This window comes from Pelodiscus sinensis, chromosome 14 (assembly GCF_052426305.1).
Source record: "Pelodiscus sinensis isolate ZL-2025 chromosome 14, ASM5242630v1, whole genome shotgun sequence".
Lineage (NCBI taxonomy): Eukaryota > Metazoa > Chordata > Testudines > Trionychidae > Pelodiscus > Pelodiscus sinensis.
This window is the reverse complement of record NC_143065.1, coordinates 24,515,434-24,540,619: the sequence shown is the minus strand read 5'-3', so window position 1 is coordinate 24,540,619 and position 25,186 is coordinate 24,515,434. Positions and strand designations below refer to the sequence as shown.

Here is a 25,186-nt window from a genome sequence, read left to right as displayed (position 1 = left end):
GTGGCCCTATCTAAGTTATATTTGCCTAGTTTATCAATAAGAATATCACGCGAGACTGTATCAAATGCCTTACTAAAGTCTAGGTATATGACATCCACCGCTTCTCCCTTATCCACAAGGCTCGTTGTCCTATTAAAGAAAGCTATCAGATTAGTTTGGCATGACTTGTTCTTCACAAACCCATGCTGGCTATTCCCTATCACTTTATTACCTTCCAAGTGTTTGCATATGATTTCCTTAATTATCTGCTCCATTATCTTCCCTGGGACAGACGTTAAACTGACCGGTCTGTAGTTTCCTGGTTTGTTCTTATTCCCCTTTTTATAGATGGGCACAATATTTGCCCTTTTCCAGTCTTCTGGAATCTTCCCTGTCTTCCATGATTTTTCAAAGATCATAGCTAAAGGCTCAGATGCCTCCTCTATCAGCTCCTTGAGTATCTTGGGATGCATTTCATCAGGACCTGGTGACTTGCTGACATCTAACTTTCCTAAGTGATTTTTAACTTGTTCTTTGTGTATCCTATCTTCTAAACTTACCCTCTCTCTGCTTGTATTCACTACGTTAGGCACACCTCCAGACTTCTCGGTGAAGACCGAAACAAAGAAGTCATTGAGCATCTCCGCCATTTCCAAGTTCCCTGTTACTGCTTCTCCCTCCTCGCTAAGCAGTGGGCCTACCCTGTCCTTGGTCTTCCTCTTCCTTTTAATGTATTTATAAAAGGTCTTCTTGTTTCCCTTTATGCCTGTAGCTAGTTTGATCTCATTTTGTGCCTTTGCCTTTCTAATCTTGCCCCTGCATTCCCGTGTTGCTTGCCTATATTCATCCTTTGTTAGTTGTCCTAGTTTCCATTTTTTATATGACTCCTTTTTTATTTTGAGATCATGCAAGATCTCCTTGTTAAGCCAAGCTGGTCTTTTGCCATATTTTCTATCTTTCCTACACAGCGGAATTGTTTGCTTTTGGGCCCTTAACAACGTCCCTTTGAAATACTTCCAACTCTCCTCAGTTGTTTTTCCCTTCAGTCTTGCTTCCCATGGGACCTTACCTACAAGTTCTCTGAGCTTATCAAAATCTGACTTCCTGAAATCCATAACCTCAATTGTGCTGGTCTCCCTTCTACCTTTCCTTAAGATCATGAACTCTATTATTTCGTGATCACTGTCCCCTATACTGTCTTCCACTTTCAAGTTCTCAACTAGTTCCTCCCTATTTGTTAATACCAAATCCAGAACAGCTTCTCCTCTGGTAGCTTTTTCAACCTTCTGAAACAGAAAGTTGTCTCCAATGCAGTCCAGAAACTTATTGGATAGCCTGTGCCTCGCTGTGTTCGTTTCCCAACATATGTCTGGATAGTTGAAGTCCCCCATCACCACCAAATCTTGGGCTTTGGATAGTTTTGTTAATTGTTTAAAAAAGGCCTCATCCACCTCTTCCACCTGGCTAGGTGGCCTGTAGTAGACTCCTAGCATGATATCACCCTCGTTTTTTACCCCTTTTAGCTTAACCCAGAGACTCTCTACACAGCTATCTCCTACGTTAATCTCCACTTCAGTCCAAGTGTGTACATTTTTAATATACAAAGCAACCCCTCCTCCCTTTTTTCCCTGTCTGTCCTTCCTGATAGTAGTAGTCAGAGGGCCGGATAATCCTCGACAATGCTTCCGTAACATCTCGGATACGGGCCCCTGGCAGACAGCATACCTCTCGAGATGAACTGTCAGGGCGACAGATGGGCACCTCCGTTTCCCTCAGAAGAGAGTCTCCAACCACCACTACCCTATGTTTCTTCCTCGCAGGGGTGGCAGGAGACTGCTCAACCTTGGTGGTGCAAGGCTTGGTCTACTCCACTGTGGGGGGTGACTCCTTGTCTCCTGCAGAAAGTAAAGTGTAACGGTTACGTAACAACACAGTGGGAGGGTTAGGAGCAGGGGTGGAACACTGCCTGAATTAGTGTTACCTGAATTTGCATTCTCTCTTTGCAAGAATCTGTATCGTCTATTACAGAATTTACAAGGTCACAAAGGTAGATTTTTTTTTTTTTAAGTATATGCAACACAAATTACTATGAGCTTTGTTTTGGAAATACTTTCGCAATGGTCTTTAAACTAAAATAGCAATGTCAGGGAAAACCATATGGTCAAAAAGCCAGACTTAAATTTGTCCACAGTCTATTGCTGTTTTGCAACAGTGGAGGAACCACATGTGAATAAATACATATTTATTTGAAAAATACTTTGGTGGGGAAAAAAATCATTTGCAGGTTACATAAAAAACAAAAGTAACATTAAGTGGAAGTGTTTGAATAAAAAAAAATCACAAAAGAAATGAAATTGATGTTGATAATGGGTTTTTAAAGTTTTTTTATTAACTTTTAAAAATAATCATTCATTTAGAAAATAATTTGATGTGCTCATTCTCTAGTATCATCAGTGTTCAAGGAAGGAGCTTTTCCTCGGGTGCATAATCTACTTTCTCTGTTTGGTGCAAAAGATGACCTACTTTCAGATTGTAAATTTGGTGCAAAAGTTTCTTTTTTGGATTTAAAAAAAAGTTATTTTAAAACATAAACCATTATTGTATAGGGCCCAAGCAAAGTAAGTTCTGAGTTTGGTTATACAAGGAATTCAGCTAAAGATAAACTGTGAATCTAAAGAACTTGCTGCTGCTTGACAAATGGCTCTTCTACTGTTAATGTTCCAATAGTCTTCTCCGGAGGTGTATATCTATACACACTGACTTCATAAACCCAGTCAATACTTCTTAAATCGTCAGCTTTTGACCACTTCAGCATCCAATCCATATATGTTATATACACTGAAAGTCCATCAGTACTTATTAGTCAGAATGGCTAGGAGTGGTGTCCCTAGCCTCTGTTTGTCAGGGGCTGGAAATAGATGACAAGAGAGGGATCACTTGATCATTACCTCTTTCTGTTCACTCCCTCTGGGGCATCTGGCACTGGCCACTGTTGGTAGACAAGATACTGAGCTAGATGGACCTTTGGTCTGACCCCCAGTATGGCTATTGTTATGTTCTTATGAATGTTTTAATGGAACTCTCTTTCTGATGGTCATGAACATCAAATGTAATAGTTCAATTTAAAAAATACCATTCTAAAGAGAAAGTGAAGTCAGAAGGTAATAAAGCAAACAAATGTATTACGGATATAAACTGTTTAAAAAGTTAGCTGGCACCGGTTACCAGTAACTATCACTCAACAAGGCTGACACTTACCAGGTAACCAGTTAACCGGTTACCCCTTTATATCCCTAAAATGATTTGGCCTCTTGAAGCAGTTCTGAAGCAAAAATTTACATGAGATCCTCAGCATTGATCTCTGATTACTGAGTCATTTGATGTTGTCTTCAAAACCATGTATCTGGAATTATTTGTATAGTCATCATGAGCTGTTGATAGAAAATCAAGTCCTGAGAGTCTGGGAATTTGCTAAATAGTTCATATAGTGAGGAGGCGGGAGAAATCCCTAATCTAGTAATTAGGATGGAAAACTTGTAACGTGTCTTTTCCAGTATAAAGATTTAAGTTTTCAACAAAACTAATTCAGTTGTGTTTTAATACATACTTGGACTTGCTGTGTCACAGCTATATATTACTTTTTTGATAGGTAATATAGCTCCGAATTGTGTACATTTGCACAATACTTTTGCTACGGTCTCCCATAAGTAATTCCTTTTCTATTGTAACAGCTTGTAATTATGTTTATATTCTTTCTTCTGCAACCTTAGCTGGATGATTTACCTGAAAATTCTCCAATCAATATAGTCCAAACGCCAATTCCTATTACAACCTCTGTACCCAAACGTGCAAAAAGTCAAAAGAAGAAAGCATTGGCGGCAGCACTTGCCACAGCTCAAGAATATTCAGAAATAAGTATGGAGCAGAAAAAACTCCAGGTCTGTTACATTTTCAAGTATTAACCACTAGGGGAGGAATAACCATCATCGAACAGCATTCCTTCATACACTGTTATAGCAATAATCTCTGTTTAAAATATGTGCTCTCTTCTCCTGATTAGTAAATAGGCATAAAGGTGAACTGTCTCTTATGTTCATATAATAGGAAGCTTTATCAAAAGCAGCTGGAAAAAAGAGTAAGACTCCTGTGCAGCTAGACTTAGGAGATATGTTAGCAGCACTCGAGAAACAGCAACAAGCAATGAAAGCCCGTCAGCTCACCAACACCAGGCCTCTTTCATACACAGGTAATACCATCTAACTTTATCAGAGGGGTAGCCATGTTAGTCTGGGTCTGCAAAAGCATCAAGGAGTCCTGTGGCACCTTCTAGACTAACAGATGTATTGGAGTATAAGCTTTTGCATCTAACTTCAGTATTCCATAGCTCCTATTTTAAGAACATAAGTTGAAAAACTGATCATTCTAGATCTAGTTAACTTTTTCTCAAATACATGCACTAGGGATGTAAAGGGCTAATTGGTTACCTGGTAAAGCATTCCAGTTAATCGGCATGTGGCAGGCTCTGGCTGGAGCAGCTCCCCGGCAGCGTGTGCTGCTCCAGCCTGGCTGGACACACCACAGAAACACAGCAGACCAGTTAATCTATTAAACTATGTGCTAAACCGGTTAACATTTTAAATGGGATTTTACATCCCTAATTTCCACTTCTGCAAGTTTATGGATATTTTAAATGAGATTCAAAATGCAGTATTGTAAAACTGAAGTTGTAGTTTCTTAATCTACTCGTTTAACAGACCATGACTGTGCCATCACGATGCTCAAAGATTTAATAGCAAATTACTGTAATGAACTTCCATGTTAGCAATTAAGTACCATTACATAAAGTACTAGAAGATTTACCCAGCGTTACTTGGGTCCTTAACTCTTCTTCTTTTAAATCATTGCTCTGGAGTGGGGCTGGGGATGAGGGGTTCAGAATGTAGGCTGCCCAGGGAGAGAGAAGAGAACCCCAGCCCTCTCTTACCGCAATAGTTTGGGGCCAGGTGAAAAGCACCTCCCCATGGCCGCTGCGGCTAGTACAGCTGGGGGAGGGGTTGGTGTCCCCTGGCTGAGTGACCGATACACAGACAAATTCTCTCAAATATGTTGTAGATGGGTCTCCCAGTACCCATCTCTGGCCCCTTGCTTGCCCTCCTCCCTCCCCCCCGTGTGGTCCTTAATATAACTTTCCCTGTTACCAAAGCCCTCTCTTTCCATTTTATGAGACACCGTTGCTTTCTTGGCACATACCATTGTCTTGACACAACTAAATCCTACTCTTGCTTTAAGTTATGATAAGAGGAAGCTGCCTAGTAAATTTGGTGGTCCTAGCTCTTACTGTTTAGGATATAGAGAGACAGACAAACTCTCTTTATATAAGGACCATGAATTCCCTCTGGGAAATAAATCAGCAAAATGAACTTTTTGTATCACCTAATTTGCAAGGAATCTTCCAATCATAAATACTGACTAGCAAGGCTGTAGAAAAGTGCTGTAAAGAACTTTGATGTAGGCAGATGGCATCTTCATTTTAAAGTGATTTCTTTTGGCCTGTTGCTTACTGAAAAATCTTATTTCTTCCAAAGAATGTCCTTTTATTATAACTAATGTAAATGTTTACAGACTCAATATTCATGTCTAAAATTATATTTATAAGTACTTTGAGAGAAACTTGGTCTAACTTTTAAATGTTCTATGATGTGTATAGCCTTCTTTTTCTCCTGGATTAAGTAGTCAGTTTCTTACAACACAAGGCTAAATTCAAGAAATATGTAAATGTGGAAACATTAACATTTGATGATGTAATTTTCCTGTTAAAATCATCCCCCTCCACTTTCAAGAGGAAGAAAAATGTACTTTGTTAGAATTTGATAGTGAAAATTTTGAAAGTGTGTGGGCTTTATTCCAATAGTATTGTTTAGTGAGAATATCTTTCTTGCCTATATTTAGTTGGCAGTGCTGCACCTTTTCATACCAAAGAATCTACCAACAGAAAGTCATTAAGTAGAGGAGAGCCATCTGTGGGTTGTCTTAATCCTTTGGACTTGACTGCTCCAAAAGTAAAAAGAGGAAAAGAGAGAGAAATTTCCAAACTAAAACGCCCTACTGCTCTTAAAAAGGTAAACCTCACATCTGATTTGGGACTGCCTTGATCCAAGATTAAGAAATAACAATGACTAACAATTCTCTTTAATGTTTTAGTTGTGATCTAGAAAGAGGGAATCATGCACTCCTGAATTGTGATGTCCTGCTCTTTAGGACAAGTGAGGACCAACTTGAACTGTTTTAAGAGGAACTTCAGGGTTGTGTGTTTGTTTGGAGTGTGGGAGAGAAAACAGAAGCAAGTGATAAATAGCTACCTATTGACCATCAAAGGAATGCAACAAGGCTGATAATCTAGCCAATACTTCTTAATATTCATTACATTATTGGTATCTATCACTGATACTTTGATAATTTATCATTAACCTTTAACTTTGATACAGTAAATAGCCATATAGTCTCAGCACTTTGTATGGTGGTGCTTTTCAAAAATGTCTCAGAAGACGCTCGAAGACTCAATTGTTGTTGTATTGCATTTTTGCATCAAGTTGAGAGGTGGGCAGTGATGACAGAAATGAGCATTGTTTATTAAATATAAGCTGGAAAGAGTGTTTGGGAAATATTTTAAAGAAAAGCTTAAAAAAAACCCAACCCTTTCTGCCTCTCTAGTCCTCTAAAAATACTCTGGTATTGTGTTTTTATGCCTTATTGCAACCACTAAAATGAAGAGTGCCATTTCTTGTCCATCAAACACATTTAAAATGTGTTATTTAGGTTCATGCTCAGAACACTTTATATGAACAAAAAAGCTCTAAATCAGACTTTATAATTTTTCCCATTTCTATGTGAGGGAAGTTTTCTGCCTCGTATCAATCTGTAATACTTACAGGTTTCTAATCAATTGAAAACAAATACTTTGTTCCTAGATTATTTTGAAAGAGAGAGAGGAAAAGAAAGGACGCTTATCTGCAGATCACAGTCTTCTAGGATCTGATGAACAGAAAGAGGTGCATGTAAGTTTGACTGCTGACCAGTCTCAGGAGTTAGCCTCCCAAGAAGGTAGGAGTCTTCTCTTGTTTTAGCATTTTTTTAATGAAAGTTTTAAGTTGAAGTGTCTGTACATTGCTTTTATTTTTTAATGTGCGGAAAGAGTAGAAATGTATAAAAAAGTGTGGAAATTATATGAAAAGACCTATCTGAGGTTGTTTGGTCCATCCCTCAACTATATTAAGATTCTTATGTGCTTTATTCACTCCAGTTTTTCAAATAAATCAGTCTTCCGTTTTCCATTTGAGACACTTTCTCTGTAATGGACTTGAGTATGGAAGATGTTTTGATATGTGGCCTTAAAAACCTAAACTTAGTCAGTGTCACCCATTTACTCCTAGCTGACTTTATATTTCTGCTTTGTGGGCCATTCAAGTCAGTTCTTCCTTGGCATTTGGAGTTTGTGAACAATTAAAACCATCCTTTTAGCCAATCTTTTAATCCCCAACAGATACTTCAAATCCTTAATTTTATAGTTCTCATAGTCCTAAGTAATTGAGTATTGTAGTCTATTATTTTGATTTTTATTAAATAACACCTCTGATTTTGCTATCACATTTTTGGAGATAAAATAGTAATTTCAAGGGCCAGATCATCAGCTGATATAAATTTGCATCGCTTTATTTCGGTGGCCACAGATTTGCTACACCAATTTTATGTAAACAGAGAATCTAATGCCAAATGTATTTTAATCATATTTTGTATTTTTTCTCAGCATTTGTTTTTAGTTTTAAAACAGCTGTTGGTTCACTCTAGTTGCCGTGCACCCCGGCAAAGATTTCATGTGTTCCCCCTCCACCAGGCTCTGATTGGCCTTGAAGCAGGAGGAGCGTGCGAAGTATTCTTCCACTGCGGTACCTAAAGGAAACCACCAACTATTCAGAACAGCTGGTGATTTCTCTAGGCACCGGGGGGGGGGGGGGGTAAAGACTTGATGTGCTCCCCCACCCCCAGGTCAATCAGGTTCATTTTTTGAAAAAGTTGTTCTCATCAGGTAGTTCCTATTTCCTGTATATTCTCAAACACTTTAAAAAAGAGCTCAAATGTAATAATTGGATGATATTCAAATAGCACTGGAGTAATTTATCTGACAGAAATTAGGTGCCTAAAATTTGTAATTGTGTAAAAATCAGAGTGGAACCTAGGAGTGACAGATGAGTTCCATTTGTTAAACTGTACTGCTTTTATATTTCATATTTAAGACATCTTAAAGCCTTTTTTCATTTATTTCAGAACCTGGACTAAGTATGCCTAGTGATACATCACTCTCTCCAGCAAGTCAGAACTCTCCATATTGCATGACTCCAGTGTCACAAGGCTCGCCTGCAAGTTCAGGGATAGGTAGTCCAATGGCATCTTCAGCAATCACTAAAATTCACAGCAAGAGATTCAGAGAGTAAGAATTTTGAATTATTCAGCTTAAATTATAAAGGTGTATTCTAGTCAGCTGTGTTTTCTGTATTCACTGTATTTGAATGTATTGGACTTTATAAGTAGTTGAACGTAAGTTAGCCTATCCCCAGTGTAAAAAAAGTAGTGTACTCCCTGGCGCTTTGTATCCTCTGTTTCTTACCAGCTTGTCATGGCCAAGCTATAATAATCCTGACAGATTTCTTTCAGGTGGGATACTGCTTTTTAAGAAATGGAAGAGGAAGAGGAGTCATTTCAAAATAAGGATTTTTTTTAAAGCAGACACATTTGTGGTGGGAAATAAGGCAACTTTACGTTTGGGACACTGGAAACTATTACAATCCTGCCTTACTAACCATATCAAATTACCAGTAACCATATATGAATGCATCCTGTATTGATTATCAAATTTGATCAAGGAATAATGAATTGTAAAATATAAGTGTGTCTGAGAGGTCCTCTAAGTTGTGGATTGGTAGTATGCTAATAATGTATTTTATTGTGATTTCATTTTAAACACTTTCATAATATCCTTTCATTGTTTAGGTGTACAGCTCTTCTAAATAAATGTAGTAAGTATACTTGGAGCATTATACTAAATTATTTCAGGGATATCTTCTTTCTGCCAAAATCATTTAAAGTAACACAGCAATGAGATGCATTACCAAATTTGCTATTTGCTAAAATGTGTTGTTTTCTGAATTGACAGGTATTGTAATCAAGTTCTGAGTAAAGAAATAGACGAATGTGTGACTTTGCTATTACAAGAGCTTGTCAGCTTCCAGGAACGAATTTACCAAAAGGATCCCATGAGAGCTAAAGCAAGGAGGAGGCTTGTTATGGGTTTGCGTGAGGTTACCAAGCATATGAAGTTAAACAAGATCAAATGTGTAATCATTTCTCCAAACTGTGAAAAAATTCAGTCAAAAGGTACAAGTGCAAGAGAGATTTTAGTGTATAAATCAAGCCTGGGCAAAATATGGTCTGAGAGCCGGATCTGACCCACCAAGTCACCAGACTGCTGAGGGGAGCCCCAGGCTGGCTCCCTGCTTGCCTTACCCCCATTTGTGCATCACTCAGAAATGTGTTTGTGGGGTGGTTTTTCTTTTAAAAACTGTAAGTCTGGATGGGAGCTGGGGGAAGCTTTGGGAGCCACTCTTATCCCCAGCACAATCCCATTGGCCCGTTCTGGCCAGAAACAGGTCAATGGGAGCTGCTCAATAATAGGCAGCAACGATGCACAAGGGACTCCAGAGCACATAGCTGCAGCCTGTGCGGGGGCGGGGCAGACAGCAGTGTTCCCTCTAAACTGTGCAGCAGCACAGCTTCAAAGGTGATCAGTCAGCCTTGCCCAGTCAGAGGCTCAAGGCTCTGTGCACGGAGTTGACTGAGCGGGGCTGATTAATCACCTGTGAAATTGTGCTGCCACGCAGCTTAGAGGGAACACTGGCTGACAGGGAGGCTGATTCAGGAACAGGCTGCTGGCTAGTAAGTCTCCTGTCCAAACCCTGCCTCTGGCACCGCAGCCCCTCACTTCCTCAAGCCTCTGCCCCCCCACTCCTGTCTCCTGTTCCACATACTCTAATCCTCTGCCCCCCTCCTGCACCCATATCCCCTTCCAGATCTGGCACCCCAATCCTCTGGCCCAGATAACAATCCCCTCCTGCCCTAGCTTACAGTCCAAATTCCTGAACCCCCTCCTGTACCCCAATTCCTAGCCCTAGGTCAAATCCAACCCCTTGCACCCAGTCCAGTGCCCCAGGTCACAATTGCCTCCTTCACCCAAACTGCCTTCCTTACCTCAAGCTTCCTTCTGTATCCAACATCCATCTCAGACCCTGTAGTTCCTCCATTAATATCATGGAAGAGTTGCGGCCCTCAACCACTTTCCAAATTCTTGGAGTGGCCCCCCCCATCAAAAATTATTGCCCACCCCTACTATAAATGCTATGTGTATACTGCATTTTCTCCAGCACTACCAGGGATGCTAACCTTGTTAATCCATTATGTTGACTTCTCAGTCATTTTAAGCATTTTCCAGGCATCCCATAGGCATGAAATGTCATCTTTCGGTTCCATTGTAAAGCTGAAACACTTTGGTTTGGGCCCATTTCTTTATAGGAAATAGTGGGATAGGAATTATGCCTTCCTGTATGTGGGGACTGTGCCTAACATATTGCGGACGCTACAGGGAAGCAAATAAGTTCCTGAGTTATGTAAGAGAAAGAAAAAGTTTACCAAGCAATAGAGAATCCAATTTCATAAAGTTTCTGCTTTAATACTTCTGGTGCATGAGACAGCACTATGAGAGGGTATAGAACATTGTTAGGTGTACAGATAAGATAATGGTATTCCGTAAATAACTGCTTGTTTTATTCAAGTATAGTAAAGTTTAACTTGATGCATGAGCATTGCATTCAAAGCCTTACTGCTTTGTTTACAAGGTTTAATCTAAATTTCCGCTAGCTAAATATGGGTGTGTCTTAGACTACAGGCAGTCCCCGGGTTACGTACAAGATAGGGACTGTAGGTTTGTTCTTAAGTTGAATCTGTATGTAAGTCGGAACTGGCGTCCAGATTCAGCCGCTGCTGAAACTGATCAGTTTCAACAGCGGCTGAATCTGGACGCCAGTTCTGACTTACATACAGATTCAACTTAAGAACCCCAGGCATCCCCAAGTCAGCTGCTGCTGAAACTGATCAGCGGCTGATTCCAGGAAGCCCGGGGCAGGGGCTTCCTGTACTCAGCCACTGGTCAGTTTCAGCAGCGGCTGACTTGGGGACGCCTGGGGCAGAGCAGCTGGGGTGCTGCTGGGTTGGTCCAGTAGCGCCGCCGCTCCTCGGCGCTACTGGACCAACCCAGCAGCACCCAAGCTGCTCTGCCCCAGGCGTCCTGATTCAGCCGCTGCTGAATCTGACCAGCAGTGGCTGAATCAGGACGCCTGGGGCAGAACAGCTGGGGTGCTGCCCGGTTGGTCCAGTAGCGCCCAGAGCGGCGCTACGGGACCAACTGGCAGCGCCCCAGCTGCTGTACCACAGGTGTCCGGAGCAAAGCCATGGAGCACGGGGGCAGCGGGACAGCCCAGATGCGCCATGGCTGTCCTGCTGCCCTCGGGCTCCGTGGCTTTGCTCTGCTTTGTTCCCCGTCCCCCTGGTCTGCAGACCAGGGGGACGGGGAGCAAAGCGGCGGAACACGCGGGCAGCGGACAGCCCAGACACGTCTGGGCTGTCAGCTGACTGCGCGCTCCGCGGCTTGGCTCTGCTTGGCTCTGCTTTGCCCCCCCCCCTTCCCCCTGGTCTGCAGACCGGGGGGGGGGGGGGGGCAAAGCAGAGCCAAGCCGCGGAGCGCGCTGACAGCCCAGACGTGTCTGAGCTGTCAGCTGGCCGGGCGCTCTGCGGCTTGGCTCTGCTTGGCTAGGCTTTGTCCCCGTCCCCCTGGTCTGCAGACCGGGGGGGGGGGAAGCAGAGCCAAGCCGCGGAGCACGCGATCAGCTGACAGCCCAGACGCATCTGGGCTGTCAGCTGGCCGGGCGCTCCGCGGCTTGGCTCTGCTTTGCCCCCCCCCCCGTCCCCCTGGTCTGCAGACCAGGGGGACGGGGGACGGGGGGGGGCAAAGCAGAGCCAAGCCTCGGAGCACGTGGGCAGCGGACAGCCCTGTCCGCTGCCCACGTGTTCCGCCGCTTTGCTTCCTCTCCCTGGTCTGCTGGAGACCAGGGAGAGGAATGGCCCCGTTCGTAACTGCGGATCCGACGTAAGTCGGTTCCGCGTAACTCGGGGACTGCCTGTACAGACTTTTGTCGACAAAAGTGGACTTTCAAAACTATACCTGCGTCTACACTACCGCTGAGATCTGTCGACAGAAGGTGTTATTGCCTGTAGGGTTGCGTCTAGACTACAGGGTTTTGTCGACAAAGCAGCTTGCTTTGTCGACAGAACTGAATGTGTCTAGACGCTCTGTCGACAGATACTGTCGACAAAACTTCTGTCGACAAAACCCTGTAGTCTAGACGTACCCTATGTGTATTAAAGTTTTAGTTGGTAGTCTATTGACAAACTGTGGAATACTGGTTTGGACCAAAGGCAATATTAAAGACTGTTTTATAAGCTTTAGTTTTAAGTGTTGTTTTTCCTTATAAGGTGGATTGGATGAAGCTCTGTATAATGTAATAGCCATGGCACGAGAGCAAGAGATTCCTTTTGTCTTTGCACTTGGACGTAAAGCTCTTGGTCGTTGTGTGAACAAGCTAGTTCCTGTTAGTGTGGTGGGAATCTTCAACTATTCAGGTGCTGAGGTAAGCAGTTCATTGCTGAATAGATGCCTGAAATAGTTAGTCATTTCTATTTTTTTCTTGTGTAATACAGTTTACAAATTTTGTTCACTGCTCTTGGGTTTACAAGCTAACTATAATACATGCATGTGTACATACCGTGTGGTGACTGGCATAGGATGCTTATTTTAGCTTGGCCTATTCTAAAGTTTCTTAACTTTTTAAGTTTGACGTCGTGCCCTGTCATTTTTATATCATCAGGTTTGCCACTCTTTCTTCCTCTAAATCTTTGGAATATGGTGGCAGACATCTCCTTTTGAAGTGCCAGCTGAAATACCCTAGAATAGAGGAGTACAGCTAGTTCGGATTAGGAAGCCTAATCCGAACTAGCTACTCCGTGCCGCGTGTAGCCGCGCAGCACGGGGTTCGAACTAGCCGGGATTTAAAAATGGCGGCGCCCGGCTTATGAAAATGAAGCCCGGGAAATTCAAATCCCGGGCTTCATTTGCAAGTGCAGTATGCCTACATTACCCTCCTAGTTCGAACTAGGAGGGTAGTGTAGACATACCCCTCCTCATCCTCCCTGCCATCACTAGAAGTTTGTTATGAAGCCAATCTCCTCTAACCTCTCATAGTACCATCCAGTGACCATAGGCACTGGAACTAGGAGTGCTGAGTGTGCTGCAGCACCCTGTGGCTTATAGTGGTTTCCATCATATACAAGGTTTACAGTTTAGTTCAGTGCCTTTGACAAGCACCTTATCGACTGCACCATATCTCCTGGTGTCAAGGAGTTACAGATACTGAGGTGACAGCACTATTTTCCCTCCCCCCACACTGATAAAAATGGTGGCGCTTATTGGTGTTAACCTGTCTCTCTTCTGATTTCCAATAAAGTATAAGCATGTACCGTGTTTTAGAGTATATAACCTGCAGGTTATGCAAAGTTTTACAAATCCCCCCTCCCCCTCCCCACCTGCAGGCTATACTCGTCCACGTGTTATACACGTTTTTTTGTTTTTTTTACTGAAATTACAGGAAGACAAGACTGACTCTTACTTGATAAAAGCAGCATGGGAATACCCTGCGACCTTCTTCCCTCTGTTGGGTCTGTCCGAACGTGGTTAGCAGGCATTTAGGGGGGAGGGATAGCTCAGTGGTTTGAGCATTGGCCTGCTAAACCGAGGGTTGTGAGTTCAATGCTTGCGGAGGCCATTTAGGGATTTGGGGCAAATATTTGTCAGGGATGGTACTTGGTCCTACTGTGAAGGCAGGGGACTGGACTCGATGACCTTTCAAGGTCCCTTCCAGTTCTAGGAGATAGACAATCTCCATTAATTTAAATTTAATTTAAAAATTTTAATTTAATTTAGCTCTCCCTCAGATGGGGGTGCTTTGTTTAAGGACACAGCTCCTTTGCTCAGCTCCTGGCTCTGGTTGCCTGGGGCAGACAGCTCACCCCTGGGGAAGTGCACAGCACGGGCGGAAGGCAGCTCTCCCAGCTGTGGGCAGGTGGGGAAGGTTGGAGACTGTGCTAGGGGTAAGCCCAGTCACCTTCCCTTCACATGCAGCCTCCTGAGACACAGCCAGTCTGCCCTGCTGGGCTGCGGCTATCTACTCTGTGCTTTGGCAGTTGTGCAGTGATGTATCTGGAGCACAGATGCTTCTGCGTGACAGGCTCAGACCCTGACGCCTGAGTTAATTACCCTCGTTATCGTTCATTAACAGTACCCGCGGTTCATCTCCTGCAGTCTAAACAGCGGGTTATGCACATGTGAAGGTAATACACATGTGTGGGTCATACGCTAATTTATGGTAATTATTTTTGGTTATTGAGCTTGTTTCAGATATTGTAGCATGTACTGTAATGTAAACCACTTTATAGTTAAGCAATGAACAATATTTTTTTCCTCAAGATGTAAATTTTTTAACAAAACAAATAGTGGTGAAAACAAAATTACCAGCAATGAGTGTGCTAAAACAGCTAGCCACAGACTAATATTGAATTTTAGATCATGTTACATCCTTTATTACCTGCTAAGGAAGGAAGCACCCATTAAGTACTTAAATAGTCATTCGTCTTTTGTTCTAACATATATTTGGAAAGAGGTTCGATATCAAATGTGGGCCAGTAATGGAAAACTTCATTAAATATTCACGGTACTGGCTCCAAATGGTTTCTTCGGTGCAAAAGTAAGACTACTATTCTAATCAGAGGTTTTACTAAGCCTGGGTTGCAAGATGTTGTGACATCCCACTGAAAAGGGTTATTGGCTTGTTACTGGAGATAATACACATCTAAATGTTCCATAATATGCTAGGCTCAAATCTATTGATCATTGCACAAAATAAAAACTGATTAGATCTAGGGATGTAAATGGTTAACCAGTAGGGACTGGAGCAGCTCCCCACCTCAGGCAGGAGTCTGCTCCAGCCCTGCAGGACCCACTGCAGTTGGGGCAGCCTTTGTCCTTGGCAGGCCCGCCTGTCCCTCCAGTCCCAGATTACTCACTGGTTCCCCGGGAGCCAGCTGCAGAGTCTACAGCGAAGCCTCCCTGGGAGCAGGACCGGTAGCCCAGCTCTGCAGTATAACTTTACCCTGAAAGCACGGCTGGAAGAAGCTGCTGGCCCTGCTCCTGGGGAGGCTTTGTGGTGGGCACTGCAGTATAAAGCTTATTGGATTTTTAGCAGTTATACGGTTACATTTTTTTAATGACTTTTTACAATCTAATTAGATCCGTGCCACTGAAAAGCATAGACTGGTAGTGAGACCAAAGAGGCTTACTATGACCAAATCGGGTGGGGGGGTAGGGAGGTGTTGTTAAAAGAAAATTATGCAACTCCGTATTTTATTATTGGGGATTTCAGGCTGAGGCTCTTCCTGTGAGTCTGCGAACAATGCAGGAAGGCAGTGCTCTTTCCTTTCTATCCATTATTCATCCAAAACAACTCCAGCAAAAAACTTGAGCTATGTAAATGCAGAGGCATCCTTAAAACGAAACCTAGGGCATAACTGATTATTAGCCAAAATAAAGGCACACTCTTTTTGACTAGGCAGGCTTTAGACTTACGTGTACAGTACCTGTTGATAAAGGGGAGAATATGTCAAGTGAAAATGTTTATAAAGAGACGACAAATATGAAAATGTCTTCATCTTTAGAGCCTGTTCAATAAGTTGGTCTCGCTGACTGAAGAGGCTAGAAAGGCATACAGAGATATGGTTGCATCAATGGAGCAGGAACAGGCAGAAGAGGCCTTAAAGAATGTTAAGAAGGCACCCCATCACATGGGTCATTCTCGTAATCCCTCGGCGGCAAGTGCTATTTCATTCTGTAGTGTTATTTCAGAGCCCATATCTGAAGTGAACGAGAAAGAATATGGTAAGTATTAACATTTATATGTATATTACATAACCATAAAGTGGAAATAGCTATAAATATTAAACTATAGGCAGAAAAATATTCACAATACTTCCCAATCTAGAATATATTCTCCGCTTTAGAGAAGGTGATCCAAAATTGGGGAATCTAATCCAACAGTATTTTGAGGGGAAACTGAATAGTATTCTGGGGAAGTTCTAGAACAGATCACATAAAAATAATGGCAGTGGCCCTAATTCTCATCTGTGTTCCGAGTAATTTATGTTGAGACAAAGTAACCCTACGCTCAGTGAAAGGGCGATCACTTAATTTGCAGAGGGATTCTCCGTGGTAGTGAGTTGGTACATGAAGGCCAAAGTGAAATATAAACAGGGGGTTGTGTATCTTGGGCTGAATGAAGGGGAAAATGAAGAGATGGGATTCAGGTCTTTGAAGACTAGAGCAATTAGCTTAAATTTGATGTTGAGGGGAAGCCAGGAAAGGGTTTTGAAGAGTTGTCATGGTCTGAACAACCTACAAGATCCATTTGTGTCCACTCATAAGCACACACAACATAACAGCTGAGGCAGTATCAGCTGAGAATAAAATGCTTGTGTAAACTAAGGATGTGAAAAATGTACAAAAATAGCATTTTAATTGGTTTCATGGTTACTATAGGTTACACCAGGCGTGTCCAAACTTTTTTCAAAGAGGGCCAGATTTGAAGAAGTGAACATGCGTGAGGGCCGTCCCCGCACTCTCAGCCCCAAGGCGGAGGGCCCGCAGGGTCGGAGGCGGGCGGAGAGCGCAGGGCACGCCGGCCTCACGGCGGCCCGGGGGGCAGGGCGAACCCGCAGCCGAGCGGGGGAGCGGGGCTGCGGATGTGCCCTACAGGGCAGGCTCTAGGACCGCAGAGGTCATGGGCGGCGGCAGCGGCGCGGCCGGAAGCGGCGTGCTGGGCGCGCCAGTTCAAAAGAGTGCCGGGGAGCCAGGAGAGGAAGCGGGGGCCGTATTAAATCGGAACACGGGCCGCAATTGGCCCGCGGGCTGGACTTTGGACATGCCTGGGTTACACAGTTAAACATTTTACCTGGAGATATAAAGTTGGGAGTGAAGGGTGATGGACAGGTCCTGGCTGCTAGCCCTGTACCACAGGCTCTGCCACCAGTGAGCTCCCAGTCCCATGACCTGTGCAGCAGCTAGAACCCCATGGTGCGGGCATCTCAGGATCCTAGCAGAGTTTAACCGTTAACAGGAACCGATAACCATCAGCTTATCAGTTAACTAGTTACACTCTTACATACCTATCTAACTTAGATCAAGTTGTTAATAGCATTGCTGATTTATTTTTAGAGTGTTTATTTTACAGTCTACCTGCTGCTTTTTTAATGTTCAGAATTTTTTATTAACACCTACCAATGGGATGATTATTAATACCATTTTAGCAAATTGCCATGGTATTGCAGCTCTGACAGTAAAGCCTGATACATGGGCTCACCCGCAGGCCTGCTGACAGGGCGTGGGGCGGGGGAATGGAGCAGTTGCCTTGGGACCTGCTGATGCAAAAGGGCCCTGGACTCCCAACTACCCCAGCTACCATACGAGCAACAACAGCCAGAACCCCAGGCACTTTAAATCGCTGTGTGGGGGCTAGTGCAGTGCGCTCAGGGCTGCACTGAGGGCTGGCTGTCCCCGCCTTGCCTCTTCTGCCTGAGGTGCCGCCCCTTCCAGGATCATGGAGCTGAGCTGTTCCCCTCCCCCCCACACACACACATATTGTGCAGAGGCTCAGCAAGTCTTTTAGCCTCTCTGTCACCCCACGCAATCAGCTATGCCATTTCTGACTGTGTGTGGTGCTCAGGCAAGCACATCAACACCTTTTTGATTGCAGAACAAAATTTGAGAATCTCATTAAACATGAAACAGTTTACTCCACAGCTTTTTCTGTTCTTGAATTTTCAAACTGTTTTTTCACTGTGTGATCATGTTCACGTGTCTCCCTTTTATGCTTTTTTCTTGAACAAATGTTTAGGATTTTTTAATTGTGTAAATGTTTTAAATACTCTCTAAAGCTGTCAGTTTTATGATGAGCTTGTGGCATCTTTAATTAATTTGCAGAAACAAACTGGAGAAGTATGGTGGAAACATCTGATGGGTTAGAAACCTCTGAAAATGAGAGAGAGTCCTCATTTAAGACCGTTGCACCAGAAAAATCTAGCAGTGTTCAGATTGAAAAAGTAACTGTTAATAAACAGCCACTTACAGCTACAACCGGAACTACCTCAACTGCAAGTCATGGAAAATCCTTGCCAGGTGACAAAGAGGAGGTGAAACCAGATGACAATCTGGAGTGGGCATCACAGCAGAGTACAGAAACAGGATCTTTGGATGGTAGCTGTCGTGATATTTTGAATTCCTCCATGACCAGTACCACGAGTACTCTTGTACCAGGAATGCTCGAAGAGGAAGAAGAGGAGGACGACGAAGATGATGAGGATTACACCCACGAACCTATATCAGTAGAAGTTCAACTGAATAGTAGAATTGAATCTTGGGTCTCAGAGACCCAAAGAACTATGGAAACCCTTCAACTTGGGAAGACCCTTAGTGGAGCAGAGGAAGACAATGCCGAACAAAGCGAAGAGGAAGAGAGAGAAACTTCTGAGCAGGTAGATCCAGTAATTGATAGTGAGGAATGGACAGCTGATAAGCACGCAAGTAATGCACAACATAAACCCGTCATCAGCAATTCTCTAAATAAAGAACACACAGATTCCAATTACATGTTGTAAAAATAAGCACAAACTCAGGAACTCTTTATAATTCTAAAATTATAACTAACTGTTGTAAGGGTTGCAGCCATTACTTTGTATGCTTCATCTCAACATTTTGCACTGTTAAACATTTAATATATGTATTTAATTCACAACTGATATTTGTAGCTGTCTTAGTTGTTTCATTAAAACCTATAGTTTAGCTTTTAATCAGTATCTGTATATTTACCAGAATTGAAACCATCTGTGTAAAACTTGTCAATAATAGATATTCACTTCTTTTGTAAACATAGAAACTATTTATAAATGACCAATTGTAAGCAAAAATCTTCTTAAATTTGACACACTTTTCAATACATAAGCTAATCTATGTTTTAAGACTTGCAACAGTTACCAACATTTTGCATTGTTGTTACCGCCAATCATTTTAACCTGATTGGCCACAATTTTCTAATTATCCCAGGAATTAAAAAGTAACAATTGACTTCTCCATAAAGAGAAGCTAGAAAAATCCACAAAACCTTTTTCTTGTGGTCAAAAGGAAGAGGAGGTTATTAGGAAATATATGCATGATTCTTATGCTAATGCAGATGCAGCTTTTTAGTTAAGTCTGTGAGGGTACATTGCAAAAGCTGCTGACTGTAAAGAGATAGTTTAGCATATTGTAACAAACTTCAACACAAAACCACAATAGCAAAATAAATACTTTAAAAAAGAAAGTGTCACTGTTTGCAGAGTCACGTTATGGGAACCATTAACCAGGACCACCATTCATGTTGTTCTTAGTAACTGACTGCTTCCTTATTCTTTCACTTACCTCAGGAATGCTGATGTGCATAATTTTATTTACATTAAATAAAACAGGCAAAAGAGAGCAGAGTATTTAACAAGTGTGACTGATACAATAGCTAAGTGTATTGATGTGTTCACTCACATGCTTTGATTCTGGCCATTTTTATGTTGAGTTCAGGATCAATTTTCGGATTAATTCTCATTGAGAATGTGAACTCTTGTTCCTCATTAGTAGCAGCCTAGTAGTTGACCTCCAGAGTAATAAAGCAGTAGTTCTGGGAAGACAAGAAAGTGCCTTGGAGTACTGAGGGTGGTCAGTGGTTCCAAAAAAACCCAACCAGAAATGAATAAGCTGCCATAGAATTATCGGTGTTTGTTCCTAGTATTTAAATTAAATCCATTATCTGGTGATTAATTTATTTCCGATGGGAATGGAGTACATATTTAATCCTTGCACACCAGTAGTCTGAATTGTTTATTTTTGTCCAGCACTGGCAATAAATGTACTGAAGCCGTCCACACCAAGGACTTGATTAAAAGAGTAGCTGAAGAATTTTTTTATGGCAACCATAGATTTGTTTTAATTCTATATTATATTCTAGACCACTTCCATTTAAAAATAACTTTCAGTAGCCCAAATAAATGGACATTTTAGTTGCACACTTAGTTTAATTAACAACTTGGGACCAGCACTTTTTTAGTATTTGTAATGTCAGCATTTTATATTGCACTGGGAAAATCAGACTCCAGGTTTAGGAATTATTTAGTCTCTCAGATGGTAAGCGTAGCAGAAACAAAGTGTTTGAGTATTATGTAAATAACATTTCGGTATCTATAGACATAGTAGATGCTGTGCGGGACAGTGTTGGAGAGAGCTGCTGGCTGTCTGGTTGTGTTCTTTGTTCCTTGACATAATCTTCCTAGATATTAGCAAGAGACATTTTATAGGAATACAAAAGAGTAAAGAAAGATTCCTCTAGAGCATTAACCCCAATTGTTCATACTGCAGATCCTACTGTGCATACATTTTGAAAGGTTTAGTTGATTTAGGAAATGATAGGGGTTTGAGCTGCTGACAGAGTATCAACATTTACCCTTGTATATGCAAGCACAGCTTCCATCAACAACTAAGATCATGTGTGCACACTAAGGATTGAAATTGACTCGTATTTTCCAAAAATGGAATTACAAAAAAATAATTGGAAAATTTCTTTTTGCTTACTCCATGGCAGTGATTCAAATAACTCTTGATCTAGAGGTAGTAATATTATCAAGGTTTGTGTTTTGTCTTTTCTGATCTTGGACAGTCAATTCAGAATTTTATATTTATATCAAACAGGACATCTACTTGTAATCTTCAACTCACTGTTTAATTGTAATTTTGCAACAGATTTCATATGTATATTGTGAGTTTATTAAAGATAATACAGCTCATCTAATACCTCTCTATTTGCCAGCAAACAAGGAGAACCTCTGAAAATGTAAATGATCACCTCTAGCAAGGCAAACCAAAACAGAGTAAAGGAAACCATCCATTTAGAATGTTTCCTTTTGATAAGAAGAGAATGAAATGTAATTGATAATGGAATGACTGTGTGTCTGGGAAGAGGCCCATTTGCATCTAAAATTAGGGAAGTTCCTTGCAATGTAAAGCACTTAAGAGGTATAATTTTGATCTTTTGGTAATCTTGTTTCTATCAGCAACAGAAATAAAGCATAAACTTTCTGATAGGTTATTTACAGTGTCGTGATTAATTTTTTAAAATAGCTGGATTTCTATTTCACTATAAAAAATATACAATTTATTATACAGGTTGTTACACTCCAAAAAAGAAAAAAAACAGATGTTTCTTTAGTTATAGGAATACCATTTTTGTTGTTGTGAAGATTATTCAGAAAACAAAGATCTAGGATTTTTCTTTCAAAGTCTTCATTGGGTTATTTAGATTGCATACATCTAGCCAAACAGGTAGTAGGGCATCTTTACAATGAATTGATAGAGGTGACGATGCATAGAAATTATTTTATATAACACTTCTAGTATTTGTGTAAAAATAAACTTAGGAGAAAACATCTGCAGAACATAGTCCTTCATCAGACCAAATAATTATATTTTAGTCCTAGTAAGGATGAAGGCCCTGGGCTTGCAAATACTTGCATGCATACTTGATATTAGGAGTATGAGTAGTTCCATTGATCTCAGTGGGCCTATTGGTATGCTTCAATTTAACACCTATACAAGTATTTGCAGGATTGGAACCACACAATGTCTGCTGTCTGCAGGATTTGTCCCATATTTTTAAAATTTAAAAACTACAGGAAATGTTCAATAATGCACTTGTATGATTTCTTAACAAAGGTGGGAAATGTCTAATGCTTATGTGGGTGAGGATTTTCACATGATTCAATCCAATTCTTTAATATGAAGTTTAAATTTTAATAACATTTAAATTTGAATGCAAAAACTTGTATTGTTTGAAGAGCGGCTGTTTACTAAAACTGTCATTAAGTATTCTCTGTGAAGTTGTGCCAACTCATCAAAATATCCAGTTGATTTAAATGTTGATTATATTTAATCATTTAAAATTCAATGTGAAGATCTGTTTACAAAAACAAAAACCAGCAGAAGAAAGCCATAGATGCAGCTTACATGGGTTTTTACCCATCCCCACCACACACAATGAAATGTAAGAATGTCTAACTTGAAATTTAGAGAGAGAACACTGAAAGTAACAACACAGTTGGCACAGCCCACCTTCTAAATGTTCATATATTTTTAAATAGATTCTAATAAGGTAAACTGTTAATCTTTAATGTCTTAACATTTGTAGCATCACTTGGGTTAAATAGTAAAAATTATTATGAAATAAAAGATGAAGGGTTTTGTTTTCCTTTCTGCTGTATGAAGGATAATTGTTCTATCTATCATACTTTTTGGAGTAATAACAGCTTTTTTTGCACTATGTAAATACTAGTGGGGATTCTTCCATAATTAATAAACGTGATTGTAGAAATCTCTTACTACAGTGATATATTCATTTACCAGTTGCAATGTATTTTCTTCATGTCTGTTCCAAAACTTCACCAGCACCATATGCTACCCTGGTACTTTTGTTTTGATTTAAGTGTTGCTGCTTTCCCTGGGAGGTACCAGTGTTTTTCTGTAGCTTATGTACCAGATGGTAGTATGCACAGCATCTCTACACTCTGCCTCCTGGGGAGTAAACAATGTACCGGGTAGATCAGGTTGGGGAATAACTTTTGATGGGGAGCCATTCCAATAATTGTGGGCCTCACTCTTCCAGGATATTAAGGGAGGAAGTGCGGGGTCTGGGATGGAGGTTGGATGCAGAAGGGATCTTGGGTTAAGGGAGGGAGTTGGGTGAAGGAGGCAGTTGTGACCTTGGGCACTGGACCAAGGTGCAGGGGGTTGGATTGTGACATAGGGTGGGGAATTGGGATAGAGGAGGAAAGGTACAGGGATTTGGATTGTGATCTGGGGCAGAGGATTGGTGTGCCAGATCTGGGAGGGGATATGGGTGCAGGAGGTGGGAGGCAAAGGATTTGGGTATATGAAGGTAAGGAGCAGGAGTGGGGGGCAAAGGGTTGGGGAAGAGAGGAGCTAGGGTTTTAGAGGCAGAGTCTGGCCAGGAGACTTGCCAGCCAGCAAGCTTGTTCATGAATCAGCCTCCCTGCCAGCCAGTGTTCCCTCTAAGCTGCATGGCAGCACAACTTCACAGGTGATTAATCAGCCCTGTCCAGTCTGTCAGCTCCATGCATGGAGCCCTGAGCCTCTGAATGGGTGAGGGTGATTAATCACCTGTGAAGCTGTGCTGCCACATAGCTTAGTGGGAACACTACTGCCTGCTCCACCCCTGCACAGGCTGCAGCCACGTGCTGTCTGGAGCCCCTTGTGCATCATGGCTACCTGTCATTGAAACAGGCAGCTCCCATTGTGCTGGGGGTGGGAGTAGCTCTTAAAGCTTTCCCCCCTTCCCTCCAGACTCACAGCTTTTTAAAGAAAAAACACCTTGCAACCACATTTCTGAGGGGCATGCAGGTGGGGCGAGGCAAGTGGTGAGCCTGCCTGCAGCTCCCTACAGTGTCCGTGGGCTGGATCCTGAGCTAGACAATGTTCCCAAGTGAAAAGTACATCACTGAGACAAGTCACTTGGTTGATTCTCTTTGGTTACCTTCCCTGAAATACTTCAAGGTAAAACAAACCATTTAAAGATTTTTGTATCATGGGAGACATATATTCTGATCACTTAAAATTTGAAAAGGAAACATAAGTGAAAACTCTTAAGTCCTTTGCGTAGGTTCTCTGTATAAGTGTAATACTCATGGACCTTTCAAAGTTGAAAAAAGAATCGGGGCTTGTCTTCATGGGGAAACTTACCAGCAGAGCCATACCGGTTTAATACAGCTACAACTGTGCTGGGGAATTTCCTTGTTGAAGACAAGGAAATCTTGGCTTAAATCGCACTTCAATCTTCTAAATCTAAACTACATATTTTCAGGGTGAAGTGAATTTGGCCTTGAATGCATACAATCTTTAGTGAGTGCAACCCAGGCAAACAAAGCAAACATTTAAGAGCTGAGACTGATACCCATTAACATTTTCCCCTTCCCATTAACTTGTTCATGTCTCAGCGTTTTCACCAGGGCTTGAAGACAAAATATAGGTATAATGTGTAGTATGCAAAATGTACTGCTGTTCTAAAACTCCAACAATGTACCTAATAAATGTCACCATCTTGGAACCGAAATAAAACTGGGTATGCTAAATCCAAGATAAATTCACATCCTTCATAGGAGTGAAAGAACAAAAAGGCAGCAGATCGTGTCGTCATGTCCAACATTGTCACCTTTGTACCATACTGTGGTGACACGTGGTAACTTCTGTGCAGCTATTACATCTGCATTACTGAAGCTACTGTGCTAAATACCCCTTTGAAAATTTGTGCAGCTTGAATGTGGGGATCTCTTAACTTTCCAGTGACTCATCACAACTGCTTACTTCACCTCAACTATTAGTACTGCACCATTAACTGGTGTTACCAGTCCCATGTGCTATGAGATTGAAAGTAAAACATTAACGTAATGATTTTCTACATATAAAGTCAAATTCATATGGTAAGTTTTGCTTTTGTGTTTTTTTTTCATAGCTTCTGAAAACTACCATTATAAACCCTAATTTTGATATTCTGTAACTTTCTGCAAAAACTGTTTTGAAATTTCTCAATATATATTCTCAAACCAAAAGGGGAATTTTGGAAAGTCCCTAAATGTTACAAATTAAATTCCAAACTTCCTATGGGTTGAGTCCTCAGCGAGAATAAGATTTTTGAGAAATTTCTGAAAATAATAAAAATTACCAGAACACGACTTTCTTTTAGCATTGATTTAGATTGATACTCCATTCTGGGATTGCAAAGTGGGATATTTGCAATGGCCATTAAAAAAAAAAAAAAAAAACCTGTTTAATTAGATATTTGAATATTCACTCTGGAGC

The 25,186-nt window shown here is 41.5% G+C and overlaps 1 protein-coding gene across 3 annotated transcripts in view; it reads left to right on the top strand.

Annotated features, from left to right (window-relative positions):
* The window catches only part of SECISBP2L (SECIS binding protein 2 like), a 59,050-nt gene extending 36,358 nt beyond the window's left edge, over positions 1–22,692 (top strand). For all 3 annotated transcript variants that reach the window (XM_075897204.2, XM_075897206.2, XM_075897207.2), the window contains 9 exons: positions 3,750–3,917; positions 4,084–4,225; positions 5,929–6,098; positions 6,948–7,080; positions 8,302–8,464; positions 9,188–9,408; positions 12,616–12,770; positions 15,907–16,126; positions 18,224–22,692. In XM_075897204.2, coding sequence (XP_075753319.2) covers positions 3,750–3,917; positions 4,084–4,225; positions 5,929–6,098; positions 6,948–7,080; positions 8,302–8,464; positions 9,188–9,408; positions 12,616–12,770; positions 15,907–16,126; positions 18,224–18,897 — 2,046 coding nt within the window. In that variant the 3' untranslated portion in view covers positions 18,898–22,692. The remainder of the gene's footprint in view (positions 1–3,749; positions 3,918–4,083; positions 4,226–5,928; positions 6,099–6,947; positions 7,081–8,301; positions 8,465–9,187; positions 9,409–12,615; positions 12,771–15,906; positions 16,127–18,223) is intronic.
* Positions 22,693–25,186: the final 2,494 nt, after the last annotated feature.